Below are 17544 nucleotides of genomic sequence, written 5' to 3'. Positions count from 1 at the left end.
TTGAACAAGAATGCAACTCACTCTACATTTCTGATTTTTGTTTGTTTACTTTTTTACAGATACAGAAGTTTGGTGATCCCAATGGAATTGTACAGTTTGCTCCTGAATCATTAACTGAGAATAACTATACAGAACCCTCAGCAGTGGAAGGGCCGCAAAGTATTACACTGTTTGTCAGACGAGTTCAAGGCACTCTGGGAAACATAACGGTATTCTCACTCTTTTCCTAATAAACAGAATGATCTGAAATCATCCTCAGAATGAATGTATGGAGGAATATCTTATTCTGTGCCTTTCAATTGCTTGTTTTTCAAATTCATTTTTGAAATGTTGCCTTTTAGACTGAATTTAGCAAGGGCTCAGCCCTCGTGCTTGTGGTTTGGAGAGTCAGATTCCGTCTTCCCTGGTCAGGGTAAAAAAAAAAAGAGAAAGAATACTGCAGTGATTCTTTCACTTTCTCTCTCCCTCTCACCATGTACTTTTGATGGGAGGACAGAAGAGACCATACTTTCATAGTGAGCTTTCTTTGAGATGATCACAGTTTACTTTTTTTCAGATATATTTAAAGGTAAGAATCAGACTTTTCTGAACCATCACTCACATTGATTTTACCTAAAGTTGTTTAGAAGTCAGAATTTTAACAGGTCCTTGTTTTAAAAACAAGGGGTTTTTTAAAAATCAATCAATAAAAGCTTCTGCTGTGGTTAATGAGATCTCTTCACCCCTTTCTGATGTGAAGAATCTTAGAAACGGGAAAAGCATTCAAGGATATCTTGGTGTAAAAATAGAAATAATTTCAAAAAATTGCTCAGAGATTCCATATAGTTTTACGTAAATCTTCCAAATATATACAAAGGAAATCTTTACATTCACAGTACTGTTAGAGGAACACACTTTTGTTAGGGGTGTGTGCTTCTTTCTATACATACCTAAACCAATTTTTATTTTACCCATTTAAAACCAATCTGTTTCATATCCTACCTACACTGAATCCTGAGTATGGAAGTTTCTGACTCTGTGGGTAATTTTGCTTTCGTTCTGTGCATTTTCTAAACTCATTTCAGGTTTACTGGGAAATACATAGTGAATCTGACATCACAGGTGACTTTCTTATGACAGAGGGATCTGTTGTCATTGCTGACCAGCAGAGTACGGCTGAGATAACCATCTACCTGTTACCTGATGATGTTCCAGAACTGGATGAAAGCTATGTGGTGCAGCTGATTTCAGTAGAAGGTGGAGCAGATTTAGATGAAGAGAAAAGAATTTCAAAGATCAACGTGTTTGCAAACGATGATCCTTATGGAGTGTTTGCCCTATACTCTGATCAGCAGTCAGTATTCATAGAGAGAAACCTGGATCGGTATGTTCAGATTAATGTAACTCGGCATGCTGGGGCATTTGGAGAAGTGATTGTGGAGTACCATATCATGTCTCATCATGAAGAAATGCTAATTGAACCTGAGAATGAGGTGGGATACCTCACCATAAAAGATGGTGCCAGCTTTGGAGTGAAAAGAGTGCCAATAAGCAACCAGGTCCGTATTATCCTTTTAGCTCCTATGATATCTATTGTTTCCATTTGTGTTCATCACAATACGAATAAGATACTAAGCTCTCAATAGTATCCACTGCAAAGGAGCAGAAAAGAGAGTTTTAGTTTTATGGATTTCCTATGTATTGAATAGAACTGGGTTCAAATATCACATTTCCAGATAATAATTGCAAAATCACTGCTACGCATGTATTCAGATATTCAGTGTTTCCTTCCATCACTGCTTTGCATTACTATCAGTTCAATATTTTATTATTACATGTATGCAAATATTTTCTCAAGTTTCTCTTTTGGATTGTAAATAGTGTTCTGTCATTCCTGACTCATGAAGCAGCAGATAAATTGACTCGCAGTTCTTTGTGTTCCCTGGTTGTTTGTTATTATTATTACAGTCTTACATCCACACTTACATCCTTTTACATCCATCTTACATCTTTTTAATCCTAAGGATCAAAATCAAGTTGTGTTAGATACAATTTATTAGAATGGCAATAGTTGCTCTACGAACTCACATTCCAACAAACTGCTGGTAAATCACATTCAAAATACTGATATTTTAGCTGTATTTCTTTTGAGAAATATAATCTGCAAAACACTGGTCTTGAAAACACTGCTTTTTGTGTGGAAGTAGAACAAAATCTGCAGACTGTCCTGCTACTTAATTATTTGAACTGGTGGATATAATGTTTTTAGTGGAATTAAATTTCTACCTTTTAAATTAAATTCTCTCTCTCAAAGGCATTTATTTTACCGGGCTTGAATTTTACTCTGGAACTGATTAATGTAAGCCTGGTTACGGGAAGTGCCAAGGATGTGCCTAAAATATTAGGAAAAGCAAAGTCAGCTGTTCTGCTTATTCCTGAGGAAGCTGCCAATTCACAGGTCAGTAGAGTGGCTCCTACCACGGAAGGAAGGTAGTCTTTATTACAAAAGATAGCTGCTGTAAGGATTCAATTGACTCCTTAAGTTTTCATCATTGCAACCAATTTAATGACTGACAAGACTTTTCCAGTTATTACTTGCACTGTATATTATATTTTCTGTGGTACAAATTCTTATAGATATCTGTTAATAGAGTTTGAAAATGTTTCTTCATCTGTAAAATGTAAATAGTCCAAATATTATGGTTAATTTATACTTTTGTATACATGAAATGGAAGTTCTGACATTTAAAGGAGAATAACTATTTCTGGACAGTGTTATTCCTTTAAGTATAGCAGCCCCAAAGTAGATAGCAGCATGTATGTGGTATTATATGCAAAAAGAGATGAAGGTCATGCTGGGTTTTAATGCAATTGACAGTGTATTTGGCTAATCACTGAGTGAGAAATTTTCCGTTTTTCTACTTCGTATGAGAGTGAGAAAAGAGAATTTGACTGTTCTGATATGGTATATGTGCTACAGTTCCCTTTTTGTATGTCAGGCAGAAAATAGCATGCTGAGGTTTCTACCCCTTAAATTTTATTGAAGTTTTTATTTAATGATTTTAATTGGTCTGTCTTTTAATTTGTAATTGAACTTAATTCAAAGGGTCTTTCTGTAACCATTGTTTACTACCATATATCCATTTATCATTGCTTTTACAATGTGCAAGTTATCCTTTCAGTCCCATTTGCTGCTCAAAGAAAAAGAAAAGTAGACCATACTAGCAAGAATAATTCTGTGAACAATTTCATGTGACGGCAGCTTACTTTTCACTGGATACACAATTAATAATTTATTTTAAATCTCTGTGTATATATATAAAACTACAGCTATTGCCGGTGAACGTTAAGGGCAGGTTGGTTTGTTTTTCTTTTAAAGAGACACAGAATTCTGTATTCAGTGTTTTCAGTACTGAAATGTCAGTCATACTGGTTCCTTTTCCCGGAGATCTAATTCTCAGAAATCTAAGATTTAGAAGTATTGTTAAAGAGTTGTGAAGGAAGTATGTATATATATACAGACATGCATATATATGTACAAACATACATCTATATGCATGCATAATCATTGTAAAATGCCTGGTTTACAAAACATAGTCTGCTTTCACATATGTTGTTGCCCATTTTTATTCGATTTTCTATAACAAAATCTACTATATTTCCACAGGTTGGCTTTGAATCTGTGATTTTACGACTTACAGACATCGTAGCAGGGACAGGCCAAGCTGTCATAACCAGAAGAGGAGTTTATGGCTCTGTAACAGTTAGCTGGATTTCAGGATACCCACCAGACCTAATCACGGACTTTGCTCAACCAGGCAATATTACTCCTCCATTTGGTAAGTACTTTTCTGAGGAAACAGCTATGAAAATTGCCTAAGTGATGATACCACCTTTTAGTCATTTGTACCTCTAAATGCTCCCTGTGTTAATGAAGAGTCATTAGAATGAAATTGTATGGTCTAATTTTTATCTGTAAGGGTTATGTTTACTTGATGAGCAAAAAAAGAACTAAGCTTCACAGATACGTGTCTGGGAGGCAGGCACAATGCTATGCCCCTGAAGCACAGCTTTATATAGGAAAGACCCTTATTGTGCATGTTGCTTCTTCCTAAATGGAGTGGAATTGTGGTTAAAGTCCTTATCTCAGCAGGTTCCCAGGTAAAAAGAGGATTCCTGTTTAGTGATTTTGACTCGTGCTCTCTCTCACACTCTTTTCCTTCAGGTAATGTTGTATTTTCCTCTGGTGAGCAAAGTAAAGTAATTTCATTTCAAGCCACTCCAAGCCTAAATAAACATGAGTCATTTGCCATCACTTTAGCAGCAGTGCACAGCAATGTGTCTGGTGGGGCTCGCCTGAGGTAAGGATATTACTTATACTTTTGAGTCTCACAGTTGCCGTAAGAATTGTGACCTGTGTGCAGGTATAAACCGTATTCAAATCCCTATTAAATTATAGGTAGCTAGCAAGCTGTAGTGCCTTTTTGATAAATATGTGTGCCTTGTCTCAGGTGGAAACAAGTGTCAGCGCTGCAGATCTGACCTTATCAGAACTGAGGCTTTTCTCCAATTCCAGTCTATTTCATATTACTGGGCTCCAAGATGCCTAGAGTGTGTCTAGAATGATGGAGACAGTTAAGAGAATGAAGAACCCAGATCAACAGTTGTAGCCAGGAAGCTGAAGGATGAAAGCAACTCTAACAGTTTTCATTAGTGTCCCTAAATATACATATTTAGAAGATCTTAGATAACATGGTTTAAAAATAAGTAAAATGAAACAAGAAATGCTCTGAAAATTCCTAATTTATACAAAAAGCCCTTTTTATTCTTAAAACCAGAAACATTACGTTGAATGTAGTTTTCCATCTCAGTTAAATTGTTATCTATTCTTCAAACTATTTTCATTCTTTCTTACTTATTGATAGCTAAAAGTGGTCTAAAAAGAATGGACATAGAGTAACACTGCATATGGAGAAAGGTATTGGCTTCACCATATAACAATTACACTGGCAGATCTGAAGGAAGTAAGGAATGAACTGGATGCCTAAACTCCTGAGACTGACCCCTTCTCCTAGGCTTGTCTGTCCTGTGTGAGTCAAATACCTTGAGTCTACGAGAATGACCTTTTTCCTAGAAAACTTAAGACTACATGCCAGAGGAGGTAAAGCTGACAATTACTTTGAAGAGGTTTTAGCTCCCTTAGTGGTGGAAAGGGTCTAGTTTGTTTAACCAAAATTACTCACTGTAATTGTAGTGCCATTTGTTAGCCACTAGCACTGAATAATGGGTCAGTTCTAGAGATAAGACCCAAGGTTTAGCAAAGAGTCTTAGACTCTATGCTTATTTTCTAATAAGAAGCGGATACATTTAATATGAACACAGTAGAGCTTAAACTGATATTGATAATAGGGCTCAGATCTGGAATAAATTTCGATGAACAATGTTGTGAGGAGGCAGTTAGTATTTCAAAGCCCCACTGTAAATTTTAAAATATCTTCCTTTCCTTCTCTGGCTTCCTGGCTAAAACTGTAGATCTGCTAGCATCTGTCTACTCCACAGTTTTCACTTGGTACAGGATGTTTGTTCAATGGTTAAAACTGATATTACTTGGGGTGGCAATATTGTAATATATCTCCTTGCATTGTGTCTACAATAGAAAGACATCATACTTTCTTTTACCTCTCCATTTTCTCAGGAAGACCTTATTTTATTTATCCTTTACTCCATATCCTGTGCTGACTCAGGATGCATTAACCCTGTGGAGACCTGTTCAATCCAATCATTGCAAAAACCTTTTTCAGAGAACCTCTTTACATCTTGCTTTGTATGGTTGCTTCTTCCCTCTACTGTTACACGTTTTTTAAATCCACTTTCTTCCATCCATCCATCATTGGTTGTTCACTGGAAATTATTCTGCTTGGGTGTTTTACCTTTCATACTTCATATTTCCTCTCTCAACTTTGATATCTTTTCTGTTTCAGATCAGGATTTACAATAGCTGAAATTGAGCCAATGGGGATATTTCAGTTTGCTTTTCACTCAAGATCTGTTTCAGTCGAAGAAGATGTTCAGGCAGTCACACTGCATGTCCAAAGATTGTTTGGTTTTCAAAGTAATCTCACTAAATTGACATATCAGACTGTTCCAGGAAGTGCCAAACCACTAGAGGACTTTATACCCATCTACAATGGAGAGCTTATGTTTTTACATTTTCAGACAAATGCTGTGATAGAAATATCAATAGTTGATGACACTGTGTCTGAAATGGAGGAATTTTTTTTTGTAAATTTGACTGCTGTGGAAATTTTGGATGTTCAACCTGTGAATCCTGCCTGGAGCCCACGTTTGAATCCAGCTTTCAGTGTTGCAACAGTTAATATCCTGGATAATGATATTCATCATGGAATACTAAGTTTGGGGCCAGAGTTTATTTATGTTGAAGAAGATGCAAACAACAGTACCCCCAACACAGCGATACTTCATATCAGAAGGACCAAGGGTTTCACTGGTGATATTGAAGTAACCGTTAAAACCTTTGGGGGTGTGAGTGCACAGAGTGGAGTAGATTCATATCCTTTTGGAAATGTTTATGGAAAATTGGACTTCACATGGGCAATGGAAGGAGAAGATTTTGAGGAACAGTCAGTCTCTCTGACTTTGCTGGATGGAGAAAGAGAAAGCACAGTGTCCATAAAAATTTTTGATGATGATGAGCCTGAAGGACAGGAATTGTTTTATGTTTACCTCTCAAATCCTGAACATGGAGCTCAGATTGTGGAAGGAAAGGATGAATATGGATTTGCTGCTTTTGCAACAGTAATTATTGCAGGTAATATTTCTTCCCCCAGAAAATTAGTAAATACATCAGAATTAAATAACAGTAAATAACTTTATGTTCTCATAGCAATTTTCATGTAAATATTGGAATTCTATTTGGTAATAAGCAGGGTATTCTATTCCCAAATCTTGAGTTTTCCACATCAGAGGAAGCACCTAATGCACCAAGCCTGCCATGCATCCCTTAACAACGTAGCTCAAAGTACATTTATATATGCTGCTTATCTGTGTTCTTGTCCTGCTTTGCTTCATGAAGCTTAAAAGGCTAAGCTTGAGTGTTTTTCTTGCAGATGTGGTAGAATTGCAGGCTTTTTTGTTTTTCTTTGCTATTTTGTCACTTTTATATTGTGTGGCATTTGTGCAAAGTATACAAAACAGCTTCTGTTTTTGTTCTTTGATACTATGCAGTTCATATCTGCAGGGTGGTCATCCTCTGCCTCTGCAGATGGAGGATAGGAATGGTCTTACACAGACATGAGGGAAGAATTTTTCTTTCAGTCTCTGCATGCTACTGTGAGAAAATGATGTCAGAGCTCCCGTTTCCCTTAGGTTTCAGATATCTGTCAGACTTATCAATTGAATATAAACCAAGTTTAACAGCAATATAGGTAAGTTTTAGAAATAAGTGGGAATTGGAACAGTTTAGGCTAATCAACAAAATTATATGTAAGGTCCAACATATATTGTAAGTTTTGTGTATTGAGATAATCTTAACAAAACAAGGTAGATATTGAGGACCAGGATTAAACTGTTGGATGAGTGTATGCAGCAACCAAAATTACGTGTGTAAGAGCAGATCATATAAAACCCACGTTCCCTTCATGTGCAACATCTCTAGAATTCACCAGGCAGGTAACTGAAGAAATATGTGCATAGGTTGGAATTTGAACTTGTACTGAATCCCACAGAAGTGTATTAACGTGCTCTAGAGTTACACCCTGAGTACAATGAGTATGGAAAGTAACATCAGGAGACAATTTACACTGAGGAGAAAGGTCAAAGCATGTATCTGCATTTAACTGTATAGGAAGATACCACAGGTTAAATATTTGTGCATACGCAAACACGCAGTTTCTGTTAATCTTCAGTATATATATTGACACTTAATAAGCACTGGGTCGGAAGTAGATTGCCTTTTCAATTGCAGAGTAAAGCCATCACTACCTGTAAGGGGAAATCCTTTAGAAGCAAAATTTAATGGGACACTGTAAAGACATTAGTTTCCCCTCATTAACCCTGTTTTCTTTTCCTCCACTGCTGTTTTGCTGAAGTTATTTACATTCCCGTGAGAACAAAGCAGTATTTTGCAGCTCCCTAGTTCCACACACTGATTAAAGATGCAGGAGAAAAGCTGATGTAACAATTTGGGAAAATGAATGGGTTCAACAACATTATTATTGGGATGAATAAGAAAGCTAAAGTTGTGTCCTTGGAGGTCCATCTTTATCCCATAACCTGCTGTGGCAATGCTGTCCATCTAGGGACACACTGAGGCCCATTTCTGTTTAGAAAGAATATGTTTTAAGGGTGATGGTAAACATAAAGTAATATAGCTGAAGTGATATCACATAAGGGCATTACAAGCAAGGCTTTTGACACTGTTCTAGACTACTGTAACACCTAGTCTCTTGAAGACAAGGGACACAGAATTCAGCCAGTTTGCTGAATGCTGCTGAAAATACAAGCTTCTGTGCGTAGATGGTGCCAGGACTCTCATGAGGAATTCACTTTCAAAAATACTTATTCTACTGGTTAAAATAAAATTTAGAAATGCCAGCATTTGAAGTTCTAGTGAAGTATGGAGTGTAAATTAGGAATAGAAATATTAAAATAAATTTTCTTGGGGTGTGCCTAAGTGGCAATTTGCGGCATGCTTTTGATACCTAGTCTTTATTTTTTTAGCAGTTATCCATACTAAAATTATGATTTAGTCCCAGCTTAACTTTCTTGCTAATTACTTTCATGGACTGTTTCCTATATAGGAAGTGATCTCCAGAATGGCATTTTGGGATTCATTCCAGAAGTACAAAGCGGTCTTGTACTTGATGAAGACTCAGAAAACAGAGAGGTGCTGCTGATTGTCGCGAGGCAACCAAACAGGTGCAGGCAACAGCTGATTCAAGTGCTCTTCCCACACGCTGTAATGTGCTGTGTTGAATCACAGAAGCTGCTGTTAGTGGAAGAGGTTATCATAGATCTTTATAATAAATCTTTGCCTTTCAGCTCCTTTAATAACTTCCCAGAATTTGGCAAACGGGCTTTTAAGTTGTGAATGTGATTAGGTCTGTCACTGTACTGTGATAAAGCAGAAACGGAAAAAAACATGTATTTTCCAACTTATACCGTAAGGCAGCAAGTGTGAAAGTTTTGCTTAAGGTAAAGTACTGCTAAAAGACTGCTAAAGGTGTAACTCAAATTCTCATCTCCCTGTATGATATAAGTAGGTATGCATACTAAAATGAGCAATTAATAAGTTACCAAAGTGTCAGTACTATGCTTATGTCTTCACTCACACAGATACTGCGTTTTTTCTAATTAACACATATATCTGTGGCACATTTATGTGTACTTTAAACAAATATGCTGAATTATTATAAGTTCCTTAAACTTATAGGAAAGAAAAATTCTGCCTGACTTTCCAGGCAAATGATTCCTATAGTATTAAGGAAGGTACTTGGCCACATCCAGGTCTTCCAAGCACCAGTTTCTTTTATTCAGCTAATACCATGTTTTCTGAAATAAATATTGAGAAGAATCTGGGTGCCTGTAATTGCTTTATTTTCTTCCTGTATTATTTTTTGGTAATCTAAACTGATTTCAGAGGAAGGAATTTAAATAAAAAGAGAGAATTTTTAATCTTAAAGTAGTTTGTTCCCTAGTGATATGTTTTGAATAATAACATAAAAATAATGTTACGTCTGTGGTTTATGTTTTCTAAAACAATAGTGCTCTCCTTCAGTACATGTATACTCTTGGTTTTCTTGTAGGGCTTTTGAAGATGTGAAGATCTTTTGGCGTGTGACCTTTAATAAAACAGCTGTTGTCCTTCTGAAGGATGGCATGAACTTGGAGAATGAGCTTGTATCAGTGCTGGGAGCCACTACCTGCATGGCAGGTCAAACAGTCTGCAACATCTCCATTGAAATAAAACCTGATAACGTAAGGAATTATTGCTCATTCGTGTACAGCTCTATAACATTGAATTGCAGTCTATCAAGATGAAAAACCCTCTCTGATTCAGAGGAACTGAAGTCCAGTCTGAATGTGGTAACTTAACATCTGCTCGGTTCCTCTGCAAATACATGTTTATTTAGAGGCTTGCACGACCTCCATTGTGACCAATAAAAATTTGTAAAGGAGATTAGTATTTAGTTTGAAGAGTAAATTGCAAATCTCAGATTTTTATAGAACAATAAGAGAAAAAGAACAGAGTTATTTCAGAGAGATTCATATTCATATACTGGACTCTTATCCTTCACACAGTGAATTTTTCATCTATCAAAGCACTTCTTAGGGTAGTTTATGGAAACTGTATGCTGTGAGTAGTAACATCTCACTTAACAAAAAACTTTTATTGCAACTTGTGCATAATTTTACGTGCCTAAATCTAGCACAATGATCTGTGAAAACTCAACTCAGTGATAAAGCAGCATAAGAATCTCTGAGTGTCTAAAAATCTGTCACTGTGCACATCCAGCTTGTGAGTAGCGAAATTCAATTTAGCAGCCGTCATCCACTAAAGCCATTTGGCATTTGTCAGTTGGGTCTGCCTAAGAGCCCTGAGAGGCCCAGCTGGCACTCAAAAATGCAGATGTCATTGAATTAACACAAAGCACAGCATTCAGTCATTTTTATTGACAAGAGAAGGAAAAAAATATTTTTGTGTGAACACCTAGTGGTTAGAGCGGTCCCTTAAGAAATGAGGGATTAATGTTTGCCATTCTTTCAGAGTGGAGAGTTTGAAACTTTCCAAGAAATTATCCTAACAGCCAGGCTAGTGACAATGCTGAGGTCTGGGGTATGAAAAAGGACAAGATGAGGTTTCTACGTTTTTTCTGACTACATTTTAGAAAATAATGCAAGATGTAGGAAGTGTGGAAACAGTGATTTCCCACTAGGGAATAGGGTGCATTCTCTTAGTTCAGTAAGAGGGCCATTTTCCTTCTTCATCTTCAGATGTTATTTTTACATTACAGAGCCAACGAATAAAATATATACATGAGTGGGTCACAGGCTGCCTTGCTGAGTAAACTGGGATTTTGAACCTGTTTAGTCCAAAGGAGTGATATCATTATTTAATGACCGCAGTGCAGCAGCTGCAGAGACACGCAGTTGTGCCACATGAAGCACAAGCGTGTGCCACTTTAACAGGTGCTAATGGAAAGCTAAAGTTCCCTATGGCATTCCCATAAATTTGTGCCTGTCATCAATTAGTCAAGATCGTTCCATTTAAGGAATTACTTAACAAGTCAATTAAAAATACATGCTATTTAACCCTGAAAATATTTCCTAATTCTTCTTCTAGTTCGTCTTCCATAAGATAGCTTATAAATTAGTAACAAATACATTACAAAATGATGAAGTAATAAATATATTCAATAAATATTTTACATTTTTTATGGCATATGGTATGACATATTCCAGCTTTTGAAAGTTTTTATTTAGTCAGCTGTACTGACTTTGTTAGCCAAGAGCTGAATCCTGCGTTCCTCAAATTAAAGTAGGATTTCCAAAAATCCAGAGCTGAAACAAAAAGCTATGTGTGCTAACAAAAACCTTGTCTCCAATGATAATTTTTTTGGGATGCTATTGTCTTGTAAAGAACTATTTTTTACAATCTTGCTGCTTCAGGAGTGCATGTAATAGGTACAAATAACATATTTTCAATAATTTCTGGAATCTTAGTAATCAGATGTCTATTTCTAAACATGTTATGTTTGCATTGTAGGTACAAAATCAAAGATGAGGCAGAATGCCATACTGTAATTTAATATTGCTACCTTATTTTCAAAAACAAGCATTAAGAATGCAGAATTGACTAGGCTAATTCTTTGACATATGAACACTAAAATTCAATAGCCTGTATTTCCAGACTGACAGATTTGTCTAGATCTTAAACCTCACAAAAGTCTATCAGATAGTATCTCTAAGCTTTGGGATTTTCAATAAATTCAGTTAAGTCTTCAAGTCTGCTGAGGTATGGTGGTAAAACATGCATAAACATGTTAGTGTTGAAACACTAAGGCTGTATATAAAGTATTTTTCAGAACTTTACCTGAGTTCAGTACTCGAATATGGTCAAGTTAATTAATTGCAGTTTCAAAACTATATACTTAGACTTCTGTGCAGTTTTTCCACAGGTGAGTAGGAGTGTACATGCCTTTTTGTAAGGCAAAAGAAAATGAAAGAGCAAATTCTTCACAAGACGTACATCTCTGTAAATCCATCATCTGAAATATGGAGCTCTTGGAGAATCTACTGTCATGTATTATGGCAAATTTGCAGCCACAATACATGTAGTATATAAATAGATACTTTATTGCAATAAGTTCCAAGTGAAAACCCAAGATTTCGTTATTGTACATGACAGAGTAGAGCCTGTCACAATATTATTTTTGGGATATATTTCATTGTACTTATTGCACATTTTAGGAAGCATGCTTGTGGTAAATGTTAGCACAATTAATCCATTGCACATACAAAATAATACATACATTTTTTAAAGCTGAAGGTAATAGTAGGACTTATAATGATATGAAAATCATCTCTTATTTACAGGTACCTGAATTCGAAACGTATTTTTTTGTTGAGCTGTATGCTGTAAGCGCAGGAGCTGCATTGAACAACAGTGCCAGATTTGCTTTTATAACAGTCCTTGAAAGTGATGCTCCTCATGGTTTAGTATATTTTGCGGTGGGATCTCGTTTTGCTGTGGCTCATAAGAAGACAACTTTAATCAGTCTGCAAGTGCTTAGAGATTCTAGTACATCAGTAACCACAACAGTTAGCTACAGCATGCAAGTAAGTCTTTTATTATTATTTTTATGATCTAACTTATTTTTTATTATTAATTTTATCCTTAAATCATTGTTCATTCTCTAAGTGTGACTGTAATTAGCATTTTTACAGGAAACAGTCAAATGTTTACTGGACCTATGTGGTCTAGCTTCTTTGGTTTTCCATTAGTAAAAATAGTAAAAACTTAGTAAAAATTAGTAAAAAGACCTTGTTCTCACTGCATTGTCAAGAGTGATTTTGTTCATGGTACCTTCCAGTACTATGGTCAGTCAGGCATTAAATAAATTACTTTCTTTGTTCTAAGGTTCTTATGAGGCTCCAATTTTTGAGGCTTCTTTCTCAGAAATTAAGTTTTTATCATAATGGGTATGACTACAAGATTCAGATACCAACACACTTGCTGTGTTAGGTCACAAATTTATTAATACACAGACCACACTTAGGAAAAGAGGGAGAACTGTCATCAAATTTTATTTCACGTTCCTGAAGTACTAAACTTGAAAATTGTTCTTCTAATCAAAAGTCTCATGTGCTAAAGTAAATTTTATCATCCTCATTCATTTTTGTTCTGTTTACAGCTGTTACACCAGACTCTTCTAATGAAGAGTGTTGACCCTTTTATCTCTAAATGAGTACTTCATTATTGTTGACAGATGATGAAGATTCCCCTTTAGTAGAAATAACACAGCTGCAAAAACATGATTCCTTCCACTTCCTTATAGTTGTGAATCCAACATCAGGGCACAGGCTGCAAGAGGGATTCCTCCAAGTTTGCCATCACTTTGGAATAGTGCTTGGCTTGATCTACATTGAATATGTGGGATTTTATGCCTAAAAACATTATTTAGGGGAGGGTTGTTACAACAAAGCATTGTGTGACCAGTGTACTCCCTCTTTATAATAAAAGGTTTTGCATTCTGTTGTTATATTGCATGCTTCTCTATCTTAACTGCACAGGTTTACATGGTGTTTCCATGCATTTATTATACAGTAGCTGGCCAGTGTTTTAGTTAGATTGTGTGGTAACAAATTTTCACATTCTTTCCAGCCAAGAGTGCATTATAATTTAGCTGTGAAGTAGAGAAGAAATTGCTACTGTCCAGCATATATTTAGGCCAAAATATAGGAGACAGTTCCTTATCCTTTTTCATATAACAGCCCTTCTTTGGACATTTTTAGGTATTGAGGATGCATGGCCAAGTACCAAAGTATTGGTACTGTACTTTGGTACCTGTAAAATAAGAGGTCTCGGCAGACAGGAAGCATGAGATGCTAACTGGAAACAGATGTTTATCTCACTTCTACAAAGGCTTCTTAAACATTGTTCTAGTTGCTAGTGCTTTTATGACCACTTATTTCCCTGTTTCCTAATTCTCAGCTGGAAGAGATAAACAAAAGGAAACTTCTCACTGGAATTTGCACAGATGATGTGGTCATGTTCTAGAGCAATTTTCAACGGATACACACTGCACTGTTTTACCATGTTCTCCTGTGAACTCAAAAAAATTCAGATTTATTCCATGAGTAAACTCTTCTAATTAAAGCTAAATATTTTTGAAAGGGGTCTAGTATTTCACAAATAAACATCCTTGTTTTTTACAGAAGACCTTTACTTAGTAGTCAGTATACAATCTGTACTTATTAAACGAATAGATACTATTTAGAAGTCATACATTTGAATAATAGCCCAGAATGTTAGTTTCCACTTAAGGAAAGTTTATTACATTACCAGATATAATATCAAGGTTATGACAACTGACAAAAAGTGCAAGAATGTGAAGAGTGAAACAGTATCTGCAAACCTCATGGAAGGTAAAAATAGTGCTACCTCACAGGGAAATGAGGCCATATAGCATTCCTAGATAAGTTCATCTGTCTGCTTGGCATGTGTATTCTATAGTGTTTGCTTTGCCTTTGGACCTAAATGGATTGTTATTCTTTTAAGTATTTATACTGGGACTGAAAATATCATGAATTGATATAAGTTTGGGCACAGATTTCCAAAACCTTTGCTTTACTTTTGTTTAGTTTTTATGTATCTGTAATGCCTGAACTGAGGGACTTCACACTGCAGACATAAACTTACATCAACCCCTCTGGAATTCACCTTACAGATGTGCTAACATTTCTGTAATATCTATTCACCCAGAAAAGCTTTATGATTTTTGTTCTGGAAAAGAGGGATCCTGTTAACTATTGACAATATATAATTCTTCCCCTAGGTTGTCACTGACTATAAGTGACAGATTACTATTTCAGGGAGATATTTCATTTAATGTAATTGTTATATCATTCTTAACTGCATTTTGAAAGAGGACTTCTTTTTTTTCACATTTGAATTTTATCCATTTGAAATATGTGTGTTTTGAACTGGTTTTGAACAATTGCATCTATCATAATGTTACCTAAAACTCTTTTGGTTTGTTTTAAGGAGCTACAAAAACCTGAACCTATTGGTCGGACCTTCATATCTCCAGCTGTGGCAGGACAAGATTTTGCCAGATCTGAAGGTTTATTGACTTTTGAACCTGGACAGAGAAATACGTTTCTGGATGTGACCCTGACTCCAAAGACAGGATCTTTAAACCCATTTCCTAAACGTTTCCAGGTTGTAATTTCTAATCCCACAGGCGGTGCCAGGGTAGATGATGTGTATGGTATTGCTAATGTCACCATTGTCTCAGATTTGGACTCCTTGCCAGTTTGGGGGCTAATCGATCAACTGCATCAGCCTCTTGATGACACCATTTTACACAGAGTCCTCCAGAATCTAAATGTCAAAGTGGCTACAGAAACTACAGAAGAGCAGCTTACTGCTGTGATGCATATAATAGATAAGGTAAACCTTTCCTGCTTTTTCTTGAGTGACCAGTGAGTTTTTAATAAGCGTATAATAACACGTAGGCTTGTGATAAGATCAAGGTTGGCATCCACAGCAATGACTCAGGGGCACAGAGTGCACAGGTAAAAACAGAAATTGTGAAGTCCCACAATCAGGGAAGAGGTTTGTCCGCCACTAGTTAGGCTGGTGGCAGGAAATCAAAAATCAAATAGGTTGAAAATAGCAACCAGTATTAATTTTGCATATGTACCTATACCTCCAGATTTTCTGCTGTGCAAAATTTTCCCATTGGTGCCATACTTTCATAGAGCTTATTATGGTTTCCTGATTCTCAGGCCACATCTTTGTTGCTTTTAGCCCCGGAACAAGGTAGTGAGGCCAAATTTTGCTCGTATCTTCACACTGACGGCAGTCACCAGACAAGCAAATCCTGCCAGGGCCAGCTGGAGCCTGCTGTGCTCTTATCCAGGCATGCAGCTTGTCTTTTTTCCTGCAGTAGCTTTAGGAATCGGGTTGGCAGGGTAGCTGAGCACTTCAATATTGCACTAAATTCTCTGAAAACTCTGGGACTAGTTTTATGACTTTCTGTCTCTTCTGGACTTGTAGAATAATGTGCAGGAGCTGGAAAATGTTTAAATAGACACAAAACAGTATAACAATACTCACGGACAACAGTTCATTTCTGATTGTTGCCACTTTGACACAGAAAGCAGAGAAAATTATGTAAAAATTTCTCAGGTCAACAATCTCTGATTTGTGAAAGAATGAAAAATGCCACATGGTTTCTTTAATAGTCAAATCACTATTAGTAAGCATATCTTTATGTAGTTTTGACACAGACTGCCTCTCACAGCTTGGCAGCGGTGATCAGAAGGTGGAAAAAATATTCTGAACTTTCAGAAGGAACATTGGGATAAATACTTAATTCTTACTAATTTATTTTATATATTACCTTATACTAAATACTTAATACTTACTAAACTGTTCACATGAGCAAATGTTAGAAGCACACTTCTGTTTATAAAACGTTTGATTTCTTCTCCTCTCATTAGGTTACAGATGTGGGTGAAAAGCAGTTACTCACTGATAAAAGTAGAAGTCTTTTCTATGAGATACTCTGTGCTCTGGCTAGCCCGAAACGCGAGGACACACGAGGATATAGCCTGCTGGCTGAGGTGACCGAGAAGTTTGCTTTTTCCCTGTTAACTGGAATAATGTGTGGATCACCAGGAGAAAGGTTAGTAAACTTGAATTCATAGTATGTTTTGGAAATACTTGACAACTTAACAATATAAAAAAATTTAAATTACTTTTTTAGAAAAGGGATTTGTCTGTCATCTAATATGTTAACGATATGAAAATGTGCTGCCCTCTGTCACAGTCTCACAAAGCACTATATTGGCACTGTATGGTGTCACAAATAACTGGTACACTGATACGGGGTAGCTGTGGGAGTAAGAGTCAGGAGATCTGGGATGTATTAATTCACCTTTAGCTCAAATATTGCCTGGAAAAATACTAATTAATCTTACTAAGAAAATAATATGTAATTGTATGATGAAGAGCTATGTTCTAAGACTTAGATGGGAGTAAGTCACCCAGAATTTCTACTGGAATTTTGTAATTTCTGTGCGGTTGGTTTTGCTCACTTAAACATCATTTAATTTTTTTTTAAAACTACTTGTAAGTTTTACCTGTAGTTTCAAATTACTAGTTTTGTCTGCAATACCTTGTGGTCAGGCTAATGGGCAGGGGAAATAGATGACTGCAGAAATAGATGACACTCTTTTATGAGACAGATGGTTTTAAACAGTGGGTTTCTCCTGCTGTGAATCTGTTAAACAACTGGTAGTTGAACTTAGAAAAGA

At 36.2% G+C, this 17544-nt stretch overlaps 1 protein-coding gene across 1 annotated transcript in view; it reads left to right on the top strand.

Annotated features, from left to right (window-relative positions):
* The window catches only part of ADGRV1 (adhesion G protein-coupled receptor V1), a 296614-nt gene that overhangs the window by 109894 nt on the left and 169176 nt on the right, over positions 1-17544 (top strand). Inside the window, exons 71-81 of the mRNA XM_074856164.1 lie at positions 60-209; positions 1065-1538; positions 2294-2437; positions 3647-3818; positions 4205-4340; positions 5961-6808; positions 8799-8916; positions 9804-9975; positions 12595-12837; positions 15266-15673; positions 16729-16913. Of these exons, the coding sequence (XP_074712265.1) occupies positions 60-209; positions 1065-1538; positions 2294-2437; positions 3647-3818; positions 4205-4340; positions 5961-6808; positions 8799-8916; positions 9804-9975; positions 12595-12837; positions 15266-15673; positions 16729-16913 (3050 nt within the window). The remainder of the gene's footprint in view (positions 1-59; positions 210-1064; positions 1539-2293; positions 2438-3646; positions 3819-4204; positions 4341-5960; positions 6809-8798; positions 8917-9803; positions 9976-12594; positions 12838-15265; positions 15674-16728; positions 16914-17544) is intronic.

Source organism: Strix uralensis, chromosome Z, assembly GCF_047716275.1.
Source record: "Strix uralensis isolate ZFMK-TIS-50842 chromosome Z, bStrUra1, whole genome shotgun sequence".
In the NCBI taxonomy this organism is placed as follows: domain Eukaryota; kingdom Metazoa; phylum Chordata; class Aves; order Strigiformes; family Strigidae; genus Strix; species Strix uralensis.
Note: the sequence above shows the minus strand (reverse complement) of the source record. Positions and strands in the feature narration are given on the sequence as shown.